The 21,068-nt window shown below is 66.8% G+C and overlaps 1 protein-coding gene across 3 annotated transcripts in view; it reads right to left on the reverse strand.

Annotated features, from left to right (window-relative positions):
* The window catches only part of SH3BP2 (SH3 domain binding protein 2), a 34,143-nt gene extending 13,480 nt beyond the window's left edge, over positions 1–20,663 (reverse strand). Inside the window, exon 1 of one of the 3 annotated variants that reach the window (XM_062213289.1) lies at positions 20,605–20,663. Coding sequence is in view for 1 of the 3 variants with exons in the window: in XM_062213288.1 (XP_062069272.1) it covers positions 3,272–3,405 (134 nt within the window). In the remaining 2 variants the exon portion in view is untranslated. Of the gene's footprint in view, positions 1–3,271; positions 3,406–20,272; positions 20,404–20,604 lie in introns of those variants that run through there. The other 2 variants (XM_062213291.1, XM_062213288.1) reach the window with 2 other exon arrangements.
* Between the last annotated feature and the right edge of the window lie 405 nt (positions 20,664–21,068).

Raw genomic sequence — 21,068 nt, forward strand, 5'->3', positions numbered from 1 at the left:
ACCCTGTCAGCCCACAGCACACCCTCGTCAGCAGTGGCCATGACAACCACGGTCGGGGTGGGTGGTGTCCACCCTGTCAGCCCACAGCACACCCTCGTCAGCAGTGGCCATGACAACCACGGTCAGGGGTGGGTGGTGTCCACCCTATAGCCCACAGCACACCCTCGTCAGCAGTGGCCGTGACAGCCACGGTCAGGGGTGGATGGTGTCCATCCTATAGCCCACAGCACACCTTCGTCAGGAGTGGCCGTGACAGCCACGGTCAGGGGTGGGTGGTGTCCACCCTATAGCCCACAGCACACCTTCGTCAGCAGTGGCCGTGACAGCCACGGTCAGGGGTGGATGGTGTCCATCCTATAGCCCACAGCACACCCTCGTCAGCAGTGGCCGTGACAGCCAGAGTCAGGGGTGGGTGGTGTCCATCCTATAGCCCACAGCACACCCTCGTCAGCAGTGGCCGTGACAGCCACAGTGAGGGGTGGGTGGTGTCCATCCTATAGCCCACAGCACACCCTCGTCAGCAGTGGCTGTGACAGCCACGGTCAGGGGTGGATGGTGTCCACCCTGTCAGCCCACAGCACACCCTCACCAGCAGTAGCCATGACAGCCAAAGTCAGGGGTGGATGGTGTCCACCCTGTCAGCCCACAGCACACCCTCGTCAGCAGTGGCCATGACAACCACGGTCGGGGTGGGTGGTGTCCATCCTATAGCCCACAGCACACCTTCGTCAGGAGTGGCCGTGACAGCCACGGTCAGGGGTGGGTGGTGTCCACCCTATAGCCCACAGCACACCTTCGTCAGCAGTGGCCGTGACAGCCACGGTCAGGGGTGGATGGTGTCCATCCTATAGCCCACAGCACACCCTCATCAGCAGTGGCCATGACAGCCAGAGTCAGGGGTGGGTGGTGTCCATCCTATAGCCCACAGCACACCCTCGTCAGCAGTGGCCGTGACAGCCACAGTGAGGGGTGGGTGGTGTCCATCCTATAGCCCACAGCACACCCTCGTCAGCAGTGGCCATGACAGCCAGAGTCAGGGGTGGGTGGTGTCCACCCTGTCAGCCCACAGCACACCCTCGTCAGCAGTGGCCATGACAGCCACGGTCAGGGGTGGGTGGTGTCCACCCTGTCAGCCCACAGCACACCCTCGTCAGCAGTGGCCATGACAGCCACAGTGAGGGGTGGGTGGTGTCCACCCTGTCAGCCCACAGCACACCCTCGTCAGCAGTGGCCATGACAGCCACGGTCAGGGGTGGCTGGTGTCCATCCTATAGCCCACAGCACACCCTCGTCAGCAGTGGCCGTGACAGCCACGGTCAGGGGTGGATGGTGTCCACCCTGTCAGCCCACAGCACACCCTCGTCAGCAGTGGCCAAGACAACCACGGTCAGGGGTGGGTGGTGTCCATCCTATAGCCCACAGCACGCCTTCGTCAGCAGTGGCCGTGACAGCCACGGTCAGGGGTGGATGGTGTCCATCCTATAGCCCACAGCACACCTTCGTCAGGAGTGGCTGTGACAGCCACGGTCAGGGGTGGGTGGTGTCCACCCTGTCAGCCCTCAGCACACCCTCATCAGCAGTGGCCATGACAGCCACAGTGAGGGGTGGGTGGTGTCCACCCTGTCAGCCCACAGCACACCCTCGTCAGCAGTGGCCGTGACAGCCACGGTCAGGGGTGGCTGGTGTCCACCCTGTCAGCCCACAGCACACCCTCATCAGCAGTGACTGTGACAACCATGGTCAGGGGTGGGTGGTGTCCATCCTATAGCCCACAGCACACCCTTGTCAGCAGTGACTGTGACAGCCACAGTGAGGGGTGGGTGGTGTCCACCCTATAGCCCACAGCACACCCTCGTCAGCAGTGGCAATGACAGCCATGGTCAGGGGTGGGTGGTGTCCACCCTATAGCCCACAGCACACCCTCGTCAGCAGTGGCCATGAAAGCCACGGTCAGGGGTGGGTGGTGTCCACCCTATAGCCCACAGCACACCCTCGTCAGCAGTGGCCATGACAGCCACGGTCAGGGGTGGCTGGTGTCCACCCTATAGCCCACAGCACACCCTCGTCAGCAGTGGCCGTGACAGCCACGGTCAGGGGTGGATGGTGTCCACCCTATAGCCCACAGCACACCCTCGTCAGCAGTGGCAATGACAGCCACGGTCAGGGGTGGGTGGTGTCCACCCTGTCAGCCTGCAGCATCACTCACCTGCCCTGGCTGTCACCCAGCGGGGACCCACACAATGTGCACTCACAGTGGGGACACCAGACTGCCTTGGGGCTGACTCAGGCCCCGGCATTGGATCCACCCCCTACTCCAGCTCCCCCCCCCCCTTTTTTTAAGATTTATTTATTTGAAAGCCAGAGTTACAGAGAGAAGGAGAGACAGAGAGAGGTCTTCCATCCACTGGTTCACTCCCCAGATGGCCACAACGACCGGGGCTGGGTCAGGTTGGAGCCAGGAGCCAGGAGCTTCTTCTGGGGCCCCCATGCAGGTGCAGTGGGCCACCTTGCACTGCTTTCCCAGGCGCATCAGCAAGGAACTGGATCGGAAGTGGAGCAGCCAGTGCCCACATGTGATGCCGGCGTGCAGGCTGTGGCTTAACCAGCTGTGCCACAGCACCGGCCCCCACCCCAGCTGGCCTGGCCCACGCCCACCAGGCCGTGTTCCACTCCCAGTCTCTGCCTACAACGAGCCGCACCCCTGCCCACAGGGAATGCTCCTGCTTGTCCCGCCAGGACCCAGATGACAAATTTCCTCTCCTGCGAGAGCCCCAGCGCCCAGTCAGAGTCTACACACACACCGTCCCTGCCTGCCCCTCCCTACCCCGGCAGGTCTTTCTGGGGCCCCAGTGGAGCAGGCAGGCGTCCAGGGTCCGGCTGAGCCCTTCAGTGACCAGGGTCAGACCCAGACCAGAGGCGGGGCCGGGTGAGTCTCCAGCCGCTACAGCTCCAACCCCAAACACACATTTACAAAGCCACTGTCTGCTCGGCGCCACGGGCAGCTCCACCAAACAGAGGGAAGTCGCCTCGGCCTGGGCCATCCGCTGCCCGAGAGGCCAATTCCGCCCGGCGGGGAGGTGGGGGAGCGGAACAAAGCCGCGGCCAGTGCCTTCGCTGCCACGCCGCCGACAAAGCCCGGCAGCGGGGAGAGGGCGTCCCGTGCCCACGCCCACCCTCCCAGCCGGACAGACCCCGGCCGGGACCGGCCCACGCCCGCCTTTGTTCGGCCGGGCCCCGCGTCCAGGAGCTCGGGTCGGCGCTCGGTACTCACGGCGTCCACGCGGCAGGCACGGCCGGTCTCCGGGCGGCGGCCCGCCCCTGCGCGCACCGACACCGCCCCGCCTCGGCCCGGGCGCCCGCCTCCTGCCGGCCCCAGCTCGGCGGCCGCAGCCCCGCGCCCGCCATGCCCGCCGCGCCCCAAGCCGGGCCGGGCCGGCTCCGCCCCTCGCGGGCGGGCCAGTGGGCAGGTGAGGGACGCGGCCCCGCCCCTCCGCCGCGTCACCCCCTCGCGGGTCGCGGGTCCGGGCTTCGGGCTCCCAGCTGCCACCCGAGGGTGGTGGGCATGAGGCTCGGGAGGCCCGGGTCTGCACGTGTAGCCGGGCGCCCAGACCCAACATGCGAGGCCACGCCTGTGCCCTCTCAGTTTGCACCTCTGTAGAATGGGCTGGGGTGGGGTTGACCGGGGTTCTGGCTGGCTGAGGGCCCCCCCACTCTTCTCTCTGCCTGCAGCCTCCCACACCCGGGCCCCACACCCACCCCTCTCCACCGCCTTCTTCCAGCCACTGTGCCCCATGTTCAGCCGCCTTGAGCTGCACCCCTCCGTCCTGTCTACCCAGTGCTCCTTCAACAGGCACCCAAGCCCCCCACACTGCACTGACCTAAGTGTTCTGACCTCCTGCCCTTCCTGTCCACCCCCCTGGACGTGTGTCACAGGCTCCCCACCTCCTGTGTGTCTGTGCCAGACATGTCCCAAATCCACCCTGCGTCTTCCTGCAGGCCTCAGTGACGCAGTGTCCACTGCCTGCAGCTCCGAGTGACCACACTCAGTCCCTCCAGTCCACTCGAAGGAACAACCCTTCCCAGACGCTTCCAGAACACAGGAGAGGGGGCAAGAGCGGCACAGCCCCCCCAGAGGGCTCCGCGCCCCCGGCGAGCTGGAGCAGGCTCTCACCAGTCATCCTTGCACCGGGGTCAGCATCAGGTGGCCAGAGCTGGTGGGGTGACCGCAGGGCTCCGGGAGCCCTTCCAGAACGTATGTGGCCCGTGGGGACACGTCTGGCTATGCATTTGAGCTCGTGCGTGTGCGCGTGTGTGTGTGCACTAGGGAAGGTGGGCACCTCGGAGGCACCGCCCAGGTGTCTGCTCCTGTGGCTCCCCCTGCCCGGGGGGCCCCCGGGGGCCCGGAGAGGTGTGTGTCCCTCCCCGCACAGTTCTGAGCTGTGGCTCTGCACACCCAGCTCACATTGCAGACGGTGCACTCACTGCACACGCCCATGGGTGTGCACGTGTGAGCAGGCATGTGCTCAGGTGTGAGCCTGTGCATGAGAGTGAAATGGAGGCTGTGAAGGGCTGGGCTCCTGCAGACACGGCCCCAGCCGCAGTGAGGAAGCAGGTGACCACAGCATCGCAGACATGCTGTTAGTGGTGACCAGGCTGGCCCTGTTTGCGGAGGTGCAAGGCGGGTTGGGGCTGGCGGTCCCAGCCCACAGGGGACCAGGTTCCCCAAGTGCTCATTCACACGCTGGTGCACATGCAGGCTGTCAGTCCCACAGGCAAGCATCCGTCCACAGGCACACACACATCCTTACACACAGGAAGCGTTCATGCTCTCACACACACAGCCTGCACAGGGTGATCCCAGTGTGCCGGGCTGGCAGCGTGGCACGGGTCGGAACCCTGCGCACCAGCCACGGCCTCGCTCTACCGGGAAGCTCATGAAGTCACACAGGGCCCTGCCCGGGCGCCCTGCTTCACCCCGGTTCTACAAACGACGGCCCTGAGGCCGGGAGAGGCCCGGGACTTGACCCAGCACCCAGGGCACTCACCAGGGGCCAGGGGCCAGGCTCCGTGCTTCTCTGGGCCACCCCAGGCCATCATCCCAACAACTCAAAGCAGAGCCACCCCCATGTCACCAAGGAAGACGCCAAGGGGCAAAGGAGCTGAGTCCCGCGCCCGAGTCACACAGTCAGAAGATGAGGGACCATGCATGGCCGCTGCCCAGCCTCCCTCCGTGGGCACACGGTGGGTGCAGCGCTCGGCAGTGGGGGTTTCCCACCACGGAGCCCCTTGGCTGCTTGGCCTCACCATGGCTCATTTGTTCCCTTTCAGTTTCCCCTCCCTTCCTTCCTCTTCCCAGAACATGTCTCTGCATGAGAATCAAAACCGAAAGCTTCCCACAAAGGCCCAGTGGCCAGCCAGGCCAGAGAGCCCACTGTCAGCCAGGGGAGGGCTCACCACCCTGGGTCCTCCTCTCCATGTGCGGGCAGGCCACGTGGACACACACACACACACAGTGTGTATGCACACAGGACCCAGACATCAAGGCCATCCCAGGCAGGGTGCAGGGGACGCCCTGCCTCCTCCCTGCCAGGGGCCATGCTCCCTGTGACGGGGCAGGGGCAGGAGAGTCCCAGTAGCCGGCCACCTCTGTGGCCCTGGTCCCACGGGCCACACTGCCAGCCCTGATGAGGGCTGTGGCTCCCACATGCCCCCCTCCCCGTTCTGCAGGTGCCAGGCTACCACGGCCTCCCAAGCCCCCAACTGAGAGGCCACCCCACTGACCTGACACCACTGACCCAACACATGGCTCTCCTCCTGCCCGGTGACCTGCTGGGGGCAGGGGTCCTGTGGCTCCGGGCAGCCGGGCAGAGCTGTGGTCCGCACTTCCCCAGCATGTGAGCCCTGAGGCCCAGGCTGCCGGACGTGCTGCTCGGCTCGTGCCGTCGTCCGCAGCTCACTCTCTCTGCAGGTGGGGCCTGTGGCACCAGGGCTTCCTCCCTGTCCGAGACTTCCGGTTGCTGGCTCCCTGGGCCAGCACTTCCTGCCTTCCACCTTGCGAGAGCCTGGAAGCCGCGTCAGCGCTACCCGGCCTGTGGGTTTGAGCCCCCAACCACCATGGCTCCCGCCCCCACTGTGGTCACAGACCATGGCACTCAAGTGCAAAGCCGGCTGGGTCCCCTGGGAGGAAACTCCCTGCTGGTGCCCGCTGTGGCCGCCGCTGAGTACTTGGCCAGCTCTGCAGCAAACCTCAAGGCAAAGCCAATGCTGACGCCCACACAGGGTGCTCACTACCCCAGCACCACCCACCAGAGCGGACCCTGCCCCCAACAGAGGGGTGTGCCTCTGGCCCCAGGCGGCCAGGGACAGGCCAAGCCCAGGCGATTCGCGATCACTCTCCCATGCGACCTTTTTATACAAACCACCCCCACCCCAGCCCCTGCCCGAAGTCCTGCTCAGAACCCTCCCTCCCCAGGGCCCCCAGCCCAGAAGCTGGGGAACCCTGGGATTCCAACCCAGGCTGTTGGATGCTGAGCCCCTCCCTTCTCCACAGATGGACCTGATTCTCAAAGTCAGGGCTCTCCCAGGGAAATGGAAGCCTTGAAGCAGCTGGAAAAAGGAGCTCTCTGGGGCTGGGACCCCCTCACGGCAGGATTTGGGGGTGACAGGGACCTGGAGCTGTGTGGGGGCCTCATCTTGCTCCCTAGGTTTCACCAGGCATGGTCCCCAGATCCACACTCCCACCTCTGCCTGTGGCTCTGGCTCCAATGGGCCTGGACACTATTCTCTCCCTCACCCCTCTACTCCCCTCCCCGCCCCTCCCCGCCGAAAGAGCCACAGGCCTGCATGTCAGGGCGCCCAGGCTTAGGAACCCCAGACTTGCTGCCTGGGGGCTGTTCTGGGCCACAGAGTCCCCCACTGTCTCCTGGAGGGTGAGGAGCCTGAACCCTTAGGGTGGGCACAACAACTCTGGCCTCTCCCCAACCTGTCACAGCCTCAGTGCCCTCAGGGGCGAAGGGAGCAGAAAGCTGACCTCAGACAGACAGACAGCAGCCGGGGAGGGTCAGGGGCACCTCCTCCCGGTCTGCTTCCCCTTAGTGGCAGGGGAACATCAAACAGCAGGAGCAGCCACGGGCCAGCTCAGCCAGGTGGCCTGCGCATGTGGCACGGTGGTGAAGATGCTGCGTGGGCACCGGCATCCCTAGCAGGGTTGCCCGGTCTAGTCCAGGCCGGCTCCTAATTCCAGCCTCCTGCTGACGAGCACCCGGGAGCAAGCAGGAGATGGCTCCAGGACTCAGATCCCTGCCCTCCCAGGGAGACCTGCATGGAGTGTCTGGCTCCTGGTTTTGGCCAGCCCAGGCTATTGTAGGCATTGAGAAAAGTCTCACTCTATATTTCTCCCTCTGTTCTCTGTTCTTCAAATAAAATGAAACAGTTTTTTTTAATGGGTAGGAACAGTAAGATGCTGTGGAGCCCAGAGTGGACAGGCCCCGGGCTGCCGGGTAAGGGGAGGCCTGGGCCCAGGTCTGAGAAGTCTGCTGGACAGGGGAGGGGCTCAGGGCCACCACTCCCAGGTGGGGACGAGCACACAGGCCACGGTGCACATCCGGTGACTGGAGCTCTCTCCAGGAACGACCACCCTTAGCAGCCAGAGGACGGGAAGGCGTCCCGAGGCCAAGGCAGGAGGCAGACCCAGGCCCGCCACCCCCGTCCAGCACGGAGATGCCCAGAGCAGAGAAGCAGGCTGCACAGAGGGGTCCTTGAGGGGCTGAGCCACACTGGCCCCTTGTGTCTGCACCTCCGTTCCTCCCAGCCCCTTCCATCTTCCGAGGCAGCATTCCACCCCCACGGACGCTCTCACTCCCGAAAACAGAGGCCGTTCAGACCCCCTCCCCATAACAGGACCTCCACGACCTGACCTCCTCCCACCCAGGCAGGCAGAGGTGGCTGGCAGCCCCCGTCTCTCCCCAGCCCTCGCAGCCTTGTGCAGGTGGTGGCTTAAACTGCCAGGCTTGGGGCTCTCCCACCACGCCACAGGCAGGCTCTTCCCAGGGTGGGTGGGCTGGCCAGTGGAGAGCACGTTCCCTGTGGGCCCTAGGAGGACCCGAGCCTCCTCTGGAGGAAGGCAGATAGTAGCGGTGACCCTGGCCCGCCCTGGCACCGTCAGCCTCCCGGCGCCTGCCCACCTCGGCTGGCGCTCACAGCCCAGACTGGTGCTGTCCTCACTGGCACGGGGCTAATGAGCAGCATGAGGTTCAGAGAGGGGGCACCCACTGGGCCGACGCCAGGGACCAATGGCATGGGGACCCAGGGCCACCATGCCCAGTCCACTTCAGGACCAAGTCAGCACTGAATGTGCCAGGGAGGGGCTGTGGACTTGGGGGAGGGATGCTGAGCCCGCGATGGGTGGGGGCACCCCCGCTGGGGAAGCTCTCCGCTCTGGGAGTACGCTCCTCCCACAGGGCCCGGGTGACCAGGAGCCTACTCCCTTCTCAGCCTCATTGTCTCCTTTGAGGATTTTCCCAGGAACTTGGTCCTAGGCACTCCAGCGGGGGGGAAAGGGAGTGGGTGCCCAGCGGACAGGGCTCTGCCCCCAGGGTTGCACAGTATGGTGAGCGGGATGGTGCCACCTCCCAAAGCCATGTCCACGTCCTAAGCCACAGAGCCCGTGAACACGACCTCACTTGGAAAAAGGCTTAGGTGGAGAGGCTCATCCCAGATTAGCTGGGTGGGCACCAGTGCAGACAAACACCTATCGCGGAGAGAAGGCACACACTGGGGAAGGCTGTGTGGCCGCAGGGAAGCAGGAGGGCCCCGTGTAGGATCCTGCCCTGTGGCACCTGGACTCGGCACGTCCGGCCACAGCCGTGAGCCAGTGACTTTCGGTGGTTTCCGCTCACCCCGTGTGTGGACGTTGTACGGACAAGCCCAGGACATGCGTCCACACGGGGACTCGCCCACATCCTGTCCCCGAGAGTCACAGCCTGATCCCAGCTCCCTGTGAGGCTGCGTCTAGCTGGTGCTGGCCAGGGCTCACCCTCACCCCCACCCCAGCTCCTGCACAGGCTCCGCCAGCCCAGCACGCCACAGCTGGCCACACCCACCAGACCTGCGGCCTCTTGCTCGCCCCAGGCCCCTTCCTCGGCAACCCAGCATTTCCACACAGAGCAGAGGCCACTTCTCTGGTCAGGGGAGCCCTGACTCCCTGCTTTGGGCCCCTACTCAGGGCCTGTCCTGCGGGACCACCTTGCCCTATTCCGGGACCTGCATGCCTTGAAGAGGGACCTGCCTCAGACCCTGACCCCTGAGGACATCTCCAGGCCAAGGGCACCAGCACCCCGACGTGCTCCCAGCACTCGCCACCACCCAGCTCCCACTGCATCCCAGAACCCAGCTGCGACTCTGGCCCACGGCATAGACGGACGGACGGACAGCTTCAGTGTCACGCTCACCCCTGAGGCCACGTGCCTAGCCCATCCCCCAGAGCGCAGAGTGAAGAATCTGTGACCTAGAGCCAACCCACCCTCAGGAAGAGTTTTGCACAGAACCGCTGTGCAGCAGCTGGGGCACATGCGTGCCCAGGCTCTGCTGGGTGAGACGAGCTGCGGCCAGCCCTGGGGAGAGGCCGAGGGTCAGTCCAGCCAGCGCCTCCGGAAGACACAGCTGCCCAGGCTCTGCTGGGTGAGACGAGCTGCGGCCAGCCCTGGGGAGAGGCCGAGGGTCAGTCCAGCCAGTGCGTCCAGAAGACACAGCTGCCCAGGCTCTGCTGGGTGAGACGAGCTGCGGCCAGCCCTGGGGAGAGGCCGAGGGTCAGTCCAGCCAGTGCGTCCGGAAGACACAGCTGCCCAGGGTAGAAGCAGGGGGCAGTCCCCAGTCAGTCTCTGTCCAAGGGCATAGGGAAGGGAAAGTACAGAAAGTGTCCTCCATGCACAGCTGCCCCCATGGCTCTGGGCTTCTGCCCTGGGACGCCTGGCCCTCGAGTGGTGTCCCCAGAGGCGCTCACAGTGCCTGCCCATCCCTGGAGCCTGTCCCCTCAAGCACTCTGAGCTGTCTCGGGGTCAAGGTCGGGCTGGGGCTGAGAGTCAAGCCCACCAGCAAGGGGCAGGCCACCACCACCAAATGCCAGGGCAGGGACTCCAGGACGAGGTGACAAGACCGGTGGCCAGCTGTGGGGAGGCCGGGGTGGGGATGGCGCGGCAGGTTGGCGCCTGCTTGCCTGGAGCCCTGCCTCGAGCCACGGGAGCAGAGGTGTGCAGGGCCCACACAGCTCCCACGCGCTGGCGAGTGTCCGCCTTCCGATGGCTCCAGGGTGCTGCTGTGTGGGCTGGGCTGCCCCTCTCACCGCCCTGCATAGCCCCCCTGAAGGGGCGTCCTGCCCTTCCCAGCAGTCAGCGGGGCACCGGAGGACCAGGCCCTGCACAGGTGGGAAGGGTGGTGCAGTGGTTAGAGCGCAGGCGCGGTGTCAGGCCTGGCTCCGTCCCCTCTTTCCAGCTTGGTGGTACACTCTGACCCTCAGTTGCCTCATCTGAAGAGTGAGGCCGACAGCTCAGGAGTGGACCACCTGGCTGGCGGCAGACACACCCGCTCCAGGGGCACCTGGTCACGAAGTTTCCATAGTCACCAAGGGGGAAAGGCCAAGCAGAGCATCAAAACACCTGTGCTCCAAGCCCAGCCGTGCTTTCCCATCACGCCCTGTGGGCCTGGCCTCTAGAACATTCTAACTTTCTTGTGGGCCTGGGGCAGCCCCGGAGCAGAATCCTACCCAACCCCGTGCATGGGCCGCCTTCTCCACCTCCTCAGCCCCACTCTCCCCTCCACGGCCCCTCCCGGCCCACCCGCCCCTGGGACGGGCCCCACCTGCTTCTGGGCCGGACCTCTACCCGCCCCTGGGCCGGGCCCCACCTGCCCCTGGGCTGGGCCCCACCTGCCCCTGGGCCGGGCCCCACCTGCCCCTGGGCCGGACCTCTACCTGCCCCTGGGCCGGGCCCCACCTGCCCCTGGGCCGGACCTCTACCTGCCCCTGGGCCGGGCCCCACCTGCCCCTGGGCCGGGCCCCACCCGCCCCTGGGCCGGGCCCCACCCGCCCCTGGGCCGGGCCCCACCCGCCCCTGGGCCGGGCCCCCACCTGCCCCTGGGCCGGGCCCCCACCTGCCTCTGGGCCGGGCCCCCAGCTGCCTCTGGGCCGGGCCCCCACCTGCCCCTGGGCCAGGGCCCCACCTGCCCCTGGGCCGGACCCCACCTGCCCCTGGGCCGGACCTCTACCTGCTTCTGGGCCAGGCCCCCACCCACCCCTGGGCCTCTACCTGCCCCTGGGCAGGACCTCTACCTGCCTCTGGGCAGGACCTCTACCTGCCCCTGGGCCGGACCTCTACCTGCTTCTGGGCCAGGCCCCCACCCGCCCCTGGGCCTCTACCTGCCCCTGGGCAGGACCTCTACCTGCCTCTGGGCAGGACCTCTACCTGCCCCTGGGCCGGACCTCTACCCGCCCCTGGGCCGGGCCCCACCTGCCCCTGGGCCGGACCCCACCTGCCCCTGGGCCGGGCCCCCACCTGCCCCTGGGCCGGACCTCTACCCGCCCCTGGGCTGGGCCCAACCTGCCCCTGGGCCGGACCTCTACCTGCTTCTGGGCCAGGCCCCCACCCACCCCTGGGCCAGACCCCCACCCGCCCCTGGGCCTCTACCTGCCCCTGGGCAGGACCTCTACCTGCCTCTGGGCAGGACCTCTACCTGCCCCTGGGCCGGGCCCCACCTGCCCCTGGGCCGGACCCCACCTGCCCCTGGGCCGGGCCCCCACCTGCCCCTGGGCCGGACCCCACCTGCCTCTGGGCCGGGCCCCCACCTGCCTCTGGGCCGGGCCCCCAGCTGCAGAGCTCCTTAAAGAGGCTGTCTGCGCCCCTCACACTGCCTGCCCTGTCCTCTGGCTACTGCCCACCTTGCGACGTCAGCTCTGTTTCCATCCTGTGCGTGCTGCAGGCACCAGGTACCTTCTGTCCACACCCCAGTGGCTCAACACCCCCTCCCCATCCCTGTAGCCTCAAGTGCCCCAACTTCTTCATCACAGGGAGACCCCTGGCTGCATGAGGGGGGCCCACGCAGGGGCCTGGCTCCCATGGTAACTTTTCCCAGCCACAGTGTCCATGCCTACATGGTCAGCATGGGGCTGGGCCAGCCCAACATCACGGCTCACCCCCCAGCAGCCAGAGGCCCGTGGCCAGGTGGGCTCCACTGGGGACCTTCACTGAGACATCTGGAAGGGGGCTCCCCTGAAGGCAGAGCCAAGCTGAGCCCCACTGGACATCCCCAAACCCAGCCTGCCGTGCCCCCTCTTCTCAGTGGCCACAGGGCAGCTGCCCGGGTCCCGCCAGTCTCCTCCCTCAGCACACACTTGCTGCCCACCCACCAGGCCCAGCAGGGCTCCCGAACACAGTTCTGGGGTGGACACAGGCCGGCCCCCTCAGGAGCAGAGGCCACCACCGGCCAGACCCTCCTCGGATAGCTGTGTCACAGGTGCATCCTAGGGACAGACTCCCCCGTTTGCTGAGGCCAGGCACAGGGTCATGAAGGCTGGGGTGCCTTCCGCCCACGGTCAGCTCTCACGACAGGAGGGCCGGGTGGCGGGCGCCCTGGACACCCCCATGTACAGCGTGCGTTAGCTCAAGGTGGTCCACTCCAGCACCCACCGCCCTGGTGGATGTCCGGCCCTGTTGATGAGGACATGAAGCCGAGCAGGCTGCCACCCCGGCCGCCCGGCCAGCATGGCCTGCGTCACCTGGAGCCTGGGGCCACCTTGCCCACACTCCAGCCTGGGGGCCCCACTGGAAGCCCCAGAATCAGCCATGCGGGGCCCTCCCAGGCAACTCCTGCCAGGCTTTGCTCCCAGAGGGAAACAGGGACGAGGAGCCACTCTAAGGCTCACCTCAAAAGGATGCTGGCCCCAGCTGGGCAGAAAACCCAGCAGCCTGAGGACAGCAGGGCGAGCCCGGCCTCCCACGCGGGGCTCAGGAAGGGAGCCCAGCCTGACACGGGTCAGAGGCCCCGGTCTGGCCTACCCTGAGGATCTGGGCTGGGTCCCGCTTCAAGCTGATCCCAGCAGAGTCAGGAGGTCGGTCCGGAAACTCCTAGGCACAGGAGAGTGCTGCCTGCTCCCTCGGTGGGAGGGAGGCACTGTCTGGTGCCTACCCCAGAAGAAGCTCTGACAAAGAGGCAGAAGCCCAGGCCTGCGGCGTCCCAGGAGCAGCTGGCCAAGGCCTCAGAGCCGAGGCTGCATGGAGCGGGCTCCATGGAGCAAAAGTGCACATGGTGACCCTGACTGGGGTGGACAGAGCCATGGTTCAGTAGGAGAGGCCGGGAGTGACCGGCAGCCCACCGCTGGGCCTGCTCAGTTGGAGTCAAGGTGGAGATGGGCAGCCTCACCCCATCCCTCCTGCCCAGTGCTCCCCCAACCCCGGCTTCTTGGGGTATTGGAGCCATCGGGCACTGCCGCCTGCAGGCAGCCGCCCCACTCTGCACCCTAGGATCGAAGCTGCTCTCTGTCTGGGCCCCCGTGTGCTGGAGAGGCAGCCACCTCTGACTCACATCCTTGTGATATTCGTTCCACCCAGACACAGCGACACGTCAGCCAGCGTGGCGGCACCAACCTTCCACATGAACTAACCCCGCAAAAGGGATTACATTGAGAGCGCCTCCGAGAACAGCTTATGCAAAGGCCCTGGGGTTGAGGTCAAAGAGAAAGCACGCCTTCAGACTCGACGGAGAAGTGGGTCCACAGCAGAACCTAGTGGAGGCAGACGGGGTCTCAGCCCTGCCTGAGCTAAGTGCCTGGCTCCAACCCCAGCTCGGCTCCTGCGCTCCGGGGACTGCGCACACGCCATTTCTCAGCCTGAGGACCAAGCCACAGGGTTCACAAGGCTCTGCCTCAGGTCCCTGGAGGCGGAGGGCTCCCTGGATGGCCCAGAGTCTAGCACCAGGGCAAGGGGACGCCAAGGCCGTGAGGCCGTGAGGAGGTGGGGTGCTGGGGTGCAGGGCGGCCAATGTGCCCGGGACAGGTCCCTGTGGTCCTCTGCTCACCGCTTCAGTCACGTCTGTGCCCTGCCGTCCTCTCTCAGAACACGTGAAACCTAGGGCTCCTGACACCTGCCTGGTGCTCAGAGCGGGCATCGAGAGCATCTCCCAGGCCGCCAGGCCTGTGGTCCCGGCGTCCCACGCACCATGGGGGCCTCGGGCCTGGCTTGGCCTCTGGCTGCCCTGCCGCAGGCCGGACCGGCATGGCTGTCACTCTCTCTGCCCACACCAGCATCTTAGCTTAACCACTTGCTTGGCCCATTTTTTCCTTATTTTTAAGTTGTTTGAAAATGTGTTTTTCTGCTCTTCGAGGCTACCGACTAATTTTTGCCCCTTGAGTCTATCTTACTCCACTGTCTTCTGCTTTTTGTCACTTTTTACCTCTTAGTAAGTTGCAGGCTGGCCTCTGGAGGTTTCAGGTCTAGGCTGGGTCTGGCCTACTCCCGAGCTTCCTCCTGGGTCACCCCCAGGCCAGCAGAGTGGGGTACAGGTGACAGGCCAGTCCCCTGGCCGGGCTGCGGTGGGCAGGGAGCCGACAGGCATGGGGACCAGACAGGTCCAGGAGGAAGGGGCCACAGGAGGAGACGAGGAGAGAGGGGACCACAAGCAGGAAGGACGAGCAGGCTCAGCCCAGGATTAGGGAACTGAGAGCCGTGTGTTCCTCCTTGGCCTGGGAATCCCAGAGCCCCGGGCCCTGGCTGGGGGACGGGATGAGTCACGGCCGCTGGCTCCTGTCCTCGCCCCTCCGCAGGGCCCAGAGGGGGCCAGGCCAACCTGGACGTTCCCAGGCACCCTCACACTGCCCCATTGTTCAGAGGCCCAGTGAGGACAAGGGTCTGGCAGTGGGCCTGGGGCTGGCGGGAAGAGCCCGGCCCCCCGCCTCCCTGCCCCTCCCAGGGCACTCTGGCCCCTGTCCTCAGCCATCAGAGCAGGAGGGAGCCTCCCCGCCTCCTCCTTCTCACCCCTCCCTTTCCAAGGCCAGGCCTCCAGCTCCCTGCCCCTCCCCCCAGGAGCCAGCGCTGGGCCCTGCCGGTCTCACAGCAGACTCCCACACGGCCATGCGCCCCAGCTTGGGCCTCCAAGACCCCCCAGTGCCCACGAGCAGCTCGAGGGATGCTGCCCCCAAGCCCTCAGGCAGTGCCCAGGGGCACCAGAGCCCAGCGTGGTGCTCCCCGGGGACCATGCTCCAGGCCTGGCTCCAGTCAGGGCCCCTGGGCCCCGACACCTGGGTTCTCCCCTCCGCCCAGCCTCGCTGCACCCACTCTGGCACAGAGCCAGCAAAGTGCCCCTGGGCCCTGCTGTCTGCCCGGCAGTGGTCGCAGCGCTCCCATTTAATGCTTGGCCAACCTCAGACTCCCGGGGTCAGCAGGGCCCAGGTCCACACTCCTGGGCCTCAGCCTCCCTGGCTGGGGGCCCCCATGGGGTGGTTCAGGAAGCCCAGCAGGGCAGGCTGCAGGGGATGGGAAGGTGGTACAGCCTCAGGACAGGCATGGGGCCACGCCACTGTCAGCCAGGAAACTGGGCAAAGAGCACTTGGGCTGCTGGGGGGGGGGGGGGGAGTGACTGGGGACTACTAGGCCCAATGCTGCCCAGTCCCTGGGCTGCCCCCCCTATTCTTCACCCCCAAGGGCCCCTCCACAGGGGTCCCCTGTCCACACCTACACTGACCTGCTTCTCTGTGCCCCGCCCAAGCCCCTCGCTGAAGCTTCAGGGCCACTTCCAGGAGGACGAGGCTGCTGTGGCCGGCTCCAGGTGCCAGAGGGACTCTGAAAACAGACGAGCCCCTGACTCCGCCCCTCCCATGCCCCTTCCCCCGGCTGCTCCCATCCTCAGGAGGCCCACGGGTGCCTCCCATGGCCCCTCTCGCACCCTCCTTGGAAGGGCCAGGACCACGTCCACTGACACCCAGGGCTAGGCTGAGGGCGCTCTGGGCAGTCCTGTCTGGGTCCAGAACGCATCTCTTCCCAGGCCCTGAAATGGCCAGCGGCTGCCTCAATGCCAGGCTGGCAGGAAACTCGGGTTTGGAGCAGGGCCCATCAGGGCCTCCCCCAAGGCGGGGGGTGAGGGGTCCTTGCTCAACCCACTTCCTTCCCTAGCAACTTCCTGTCCCCAGAGCAGGCATGGCCACCACCACCGACCACTGCACTTCGCCCTTCTGGTCACATCCTCCGGAGAACAGGAACGTGCTCTCGGGGAGTCTCTGCCCCAAGTGGCAAAGCGTCCTGAAGCCAGGCCAGGCCCCCGGATTGCCTGGGGCTCAGAGGTAGTCCCTGTGCCCCACCCCTTACAGCAAGCCGCCCCAGAGCCCCAGGCAGCAGCACCCAGCCCCCCACCTTGGTCCTAGAGGGGAATGAGGGTTGGGGACTCCTGTCCCCAAGGCCCCCAACCCAGCAGCTCACACTGTGTACCGAGGAGCTGTCGGGGAAGGTCCCCCAACCCTGGCATGTGCCAGGCAGCAAATGGTGGGGTGGGGTCCCTGTAGGTGAGGGATCTGTGGGGAAGGGCGGCCACTGAGTGGGCCCAGCTCTAAGATCCTGGGCTGTGTCCAGTTCCTGGTAGGTCAGGACCACGAACAGTCAAGGAGTCTCCAAAGACAGCACAGGGCTGCACTCCCCACACCTGCTCCCCACATACACACCCGGAGTGCCCAGGGCAGCCTTTCTCCTTCCACCGGAGAAATCTGACTTTGCTGGGACCCAGCACCCAGGAGCCCCCGTGGCCGGCAAGCTGACCCTAACTCTGGCCCCAGCACCCACGGAGAGAGGAAAACGCAGCTGGGGGTGCGACCACAGGGACCCCCCATGCTGTGGCAGCCTCTGTCTCCCCATCCACGCGGAGCAGATGGGTCCTTGCTGCGGGGTGGTCTGGGGGAGGGGGCTGTGATGGAAACAGAGAGTTTCTGGGAGGCCTCGGCACCACCCGCTGCCTGATTGGAAACTCCGCCAACCCGGGCAGGCGTCAGGTCCAGGAAGAGAGAGTCCCAGGCTCACGGACAAGCTGAGCACAGGCTGGGAGCCCGCCCCGGAATGCCAGCTCCCCGGGGCCAAGCGCACCTCACCTCTCCCTGGGCAGGCCCTGTGCTGGGTGGGGCGTGGCCAGGGAGGGTCTCCGGAGAACCAGGCAGGAAGCAGACAGCCGTCTTGAGTAAAAGTCCCTTCTGAGAGAGCCAGGAGGCCGAGCACCTGCCCGCAGTTCGCGCCCTCCCACCTGCGGGGCCTGTCCGCTCCTGTGGCCCAGACCTGGCCCCGGGCCAGCTACACATGGCCGTCAGCACGCAGGGAGAAGCAGGGGCCGGGGCAGCAGCCTAATGAAGGGGTGTGCCCATGTCCCAGCGGCAGGGACAAAAAGCCCAGCCCCCTGGCCAGGGCTGTGGGCACTGTCCCAGGCTCCCTAGACCCATCCCAGCGTTCCAGGCACCCAGATGGGCCCCACCTTCTTCTGCCTTAGCTAGGGGCAGTTAGCAGTGAGAGCTGGGGGCTCAGCAGACCCCTGCCTGGCTCAGGACACAGGGCAGGGCCGCCCAGGGTGTGGGGACTGCCCTGGGAGGCGAATTGCAACACCCCTCCATTGGGGCGAGAGGAACTTCGCCCCAATAGGGCTGCACACCTCACAGGGAAGGGCCAGACACTCCGGCCCCCGTGGGCTCCTCGCTGCGAAGCTCACAGTCAGGGCTCCTCAGGGAGTGAGACCTGTCTCAATCCCACCTCCCAGGAAGGTGCTGACGCCTGGGGACACGGCTGCTCCCCAGGCCCAGACCGCAGGCCCCTCCGGTCCCTGTGCCGCCCCACACGGCCCCTGGTCGGAGGCTGGTGCAGCACCCTGGCCATGGGGGAGCCCCCTGGTTCCTGGCACGCAGAGCCAGCAGGGCCCTCCCGCACCTGATACCTGCCAGTCCAGCAGGCCCTGGGGCAAGGACCTGGCTCCCTCAGCAGCCTGGAGCAGTCAGGCGCCCCACACCCCACACGCCACGCAGCCGCAGCCGCCTGGAGCAGGCATGCTTGGCAGTGGCCGCCCCGCCCTGGGCTCAGCGGGCACACAGTAAACATGTGATTCACAAGGAAACAGAGGCACTTCCCGGAATTGAGCTTGGCTGCAGGGGAGGGGGTGTGGATAGCACAGGGATGCCCCGCCAACCCTCAGGGCCCCACTGCCCTCCCTAAACAGCGCCCCGGGCGGCCAGGTCCACACTCTTCCCACAAGCCAGCTGTGAAGTATACACCAGGGACCAGAGGCCCACGCGGCCAGCCCATGTGGGCCGCGGGTCACCAGCAGATCCAGCCTGGACTGTGACCTGGGGCAGGTGACAGCGGGGGCTGACTCCGCCAGCAGCCTGGAGAGCTGGGCTCCTGGAAGTTTCAGCGTCGGGGGAGAAGGAAAGAGAGGGCGCAGCTGGGGCACCTTCATCCCCTCCTGGGAACCCACGAAGACTCAAGGACCGCTGCTTCCTCGCCCTGAACCCCTGTGCCACGCCATGGCTCCAGCAGCCCCTAGCCTGGGCTTACACTTCATTCACATCACCCCTGGAGCGCAGCCAGGAGCCGGCACAGAGCCAGACCCAGCGGTGTGGCCCACACTGGGGGCTGCTACGGCCCCTGTTGTACGGGATAGGAAGCCGAGGCTGGGGTCTCCTGGCCCACGGCTGAGCAGTGTCTGCCTCACCCTGGACATGAGGCTGTCTGCTCTCCCGTGAGCAGGAGGGTTCCAGTGCCCCAGGGAGGGTGGCCAGGCAATGAGCCCAAAACGCCCCCCGCGACTCAGACTCAGGCAGCCCGCCCGTGGGAGTGTCCCCAGTCCTGGGGTGCCCAGGCCTGGCCACCGGAGGGCTCAAGAGGCCTTCTGGGGAAGGGCCACCCACCTGGGGCCCTCTCTCTGCCCACCCCCAGGCATCTGTCACCAGCCTTTGTCCCAGTCTTCCTGGCTGTCCCCTGGGACACAGAGAGCACTGCTCTTGGCCACACAAGCCCGCACTCCTGACCCTGATGCAGCCCCGCCTCAGCCAGCCTGCCTTTGCTCCCCGCTGCCCAGGCTGCCCGTGCTGGCCAAGTCTCCGGTGGCTCCGGCCACTGGCCACGCTTCATAGCCGGGTCTTTGCCCAGCACACCAGTGGGGGTGGCGGGAACCTGGGAGCCTGCCCTTTGCCCCGGGCTTTCCCAGGCCGGCCTTGCCCCACCTCCACCCCAAGCAGAGGTGGCCTAGAGGTGCCCACTGTCTGCCAGCGCACACAGCCCTGAGGGCCAGGGGAAGCACCCACAGGGGCTGAAGGCCACTGAGCACCGTCCGCGTGTCTCCAGCAGCCCTGGACCCCCAGCCGCACGCACGGGGCAGAGCGCTCACTACCCTCACGAGGCTCTGCTGGCTCAGCTACGTGGGCGGTGAACCCAGGAAGCCAGCCCGAGTCTGTCCCCCATCCCGTCCCTCTGTGACCCACTGGCCATCAGTCTGTGTACGTGCACACCCACGTGGACGGGGAGCTGCTGGGACCGACCCAGCACCCGACTTCCTCCAAACTTGTCAACAAGAAGGGCCACCCTCCCTCCCGCTGTCCCCGGCCATCTCCTGGCCGGGCTCCTCCCTGACCCCCAACGGCCTGGGCTCCTTCCTGGAAAGGCCAGGCCCCTTGTCGGCACCCCTCTTGCCCGACGGCCCTGACCATCAGCTCCTGGACTGGGCTGGGTGTCCCCGGCCGGAGCAGAGCCAGGGAGGGAAGGGAGCTGGACAGAGCTGTCACCCCTTCGGCAGCCCAGCTCTCAGGAGAGGAACTGGACGCAGGGTCCTCGGCCACGCTGTCTGGGTAAAGGACAGGAGGGGGTGTGGAGCAGAGCCAGAGCCACGGGGCAAGGGTCACATGAGCCACCTACAGTGAGTCCTGCTCCTAGCCTGGCCCCAAGGCTGTTGTGACCCAAGTTCTAGCCCCAGCACAGGTGACATTTCCAGAGTCTCTTCAAGCCAGGCCATGCGCACAGCCTGCAAGATCACAGGTGTGCTGTCCACACCCGGACCCCACGTCCCTCACGGAGCACTGGTCGCAGGCCAGGGCCACTTCAGGCCCCGAGGCACGGCTGTCACCAGTGTCAGCGCAAAGAGGCACACAGTCACCCAGAGAGGCAGGGGGCTCCGTGGGAGGGAGCTGCCGGAAGCAGCAGAGGAGCCCCCAGCCCCCCACCCCCTCCTCTCCGCAGGCCTCTCCCAGAGCCCCGGGCTGTCAGTCACTCACACTTCAGTGTGAATCAGCGCCCACAGGTGGCTCTTCTCCCGCCTTCGCCTTCGTGGACCGGACAGTCGGGGGAAGAAAGCGTGGATTCCCGGGGGAGGAGGGAGCCGGTTCCCCGCCGGAGCCCTCGGAGCCCTCGGGGCCGGGTAGGGAGGGTCGTGTCCCGGGGGAGCACCCAGCAAGGGTCGCCAGCGGGGTGGCCGAACGTCCTCCGCCCCGCCCCGCCCCGCTCGCTCGCTCAGGCGGTGCCCGTCGCGCCCAGGCCGACCCCCGCCCGCCACCGAGACGACCCCGGGGGCCCAGGAACCGCGCCGCGCCCCGCCGCCGCGGCTCACCCGTCGGAGTCGGCTCCCAGCCCGCGGGCCCGCCCGTGTCTCCGCGCCCGGCCCCTCGCTCCGGGCCGGCCCCAGCTCCGTCCGCCCGGCCCCGCCCGCTTCCTAACGAGGCCCCGCCTCCTGGCCAGGCCCCGCCCCCAGCCCTGGCCCGGCCGGGAACCGAGGGCGCCCGCGAGAGCCGTGGCTCCGAGCTTGGCGCGAGGCTGGGCCTGGGCCCTCGGCCAGGGTGAGCGGAGCCCTCCGTACCGTGCTCGGCCCGAGAAGGGGAGGGTGGGCGCCGTGACCAGCGCACAGTAGGTGCTCAGCCTGCCTCATGGTGACCCCCAGGGGAAAAGGCGCTGTCCGGGCTCAGTCCCTGCCCCCTGGGCCTGACTCCTGTGGAGGGGGCCTGCAGGGAGCCTGTTTCCCAACGACCTGCTGGACATTTCCAGCCACTTCCAAGAGGGACGTTGGCCCAGGGTCTG

This window comes from Lepus europaeus, chromosome 16 (assembly GCF_033115175.1).
Source record: "Lepus europaeus isolate LE1 chromosome 16, mLepTim1.pri, whole genome shotgun sequence".
NCBI classification, from domain to species: Eukaryota; Metazoa; Chordata; class Mammalia; order Lagomorpha; family Leporidae; genus Lepus; species Lepus europaeus.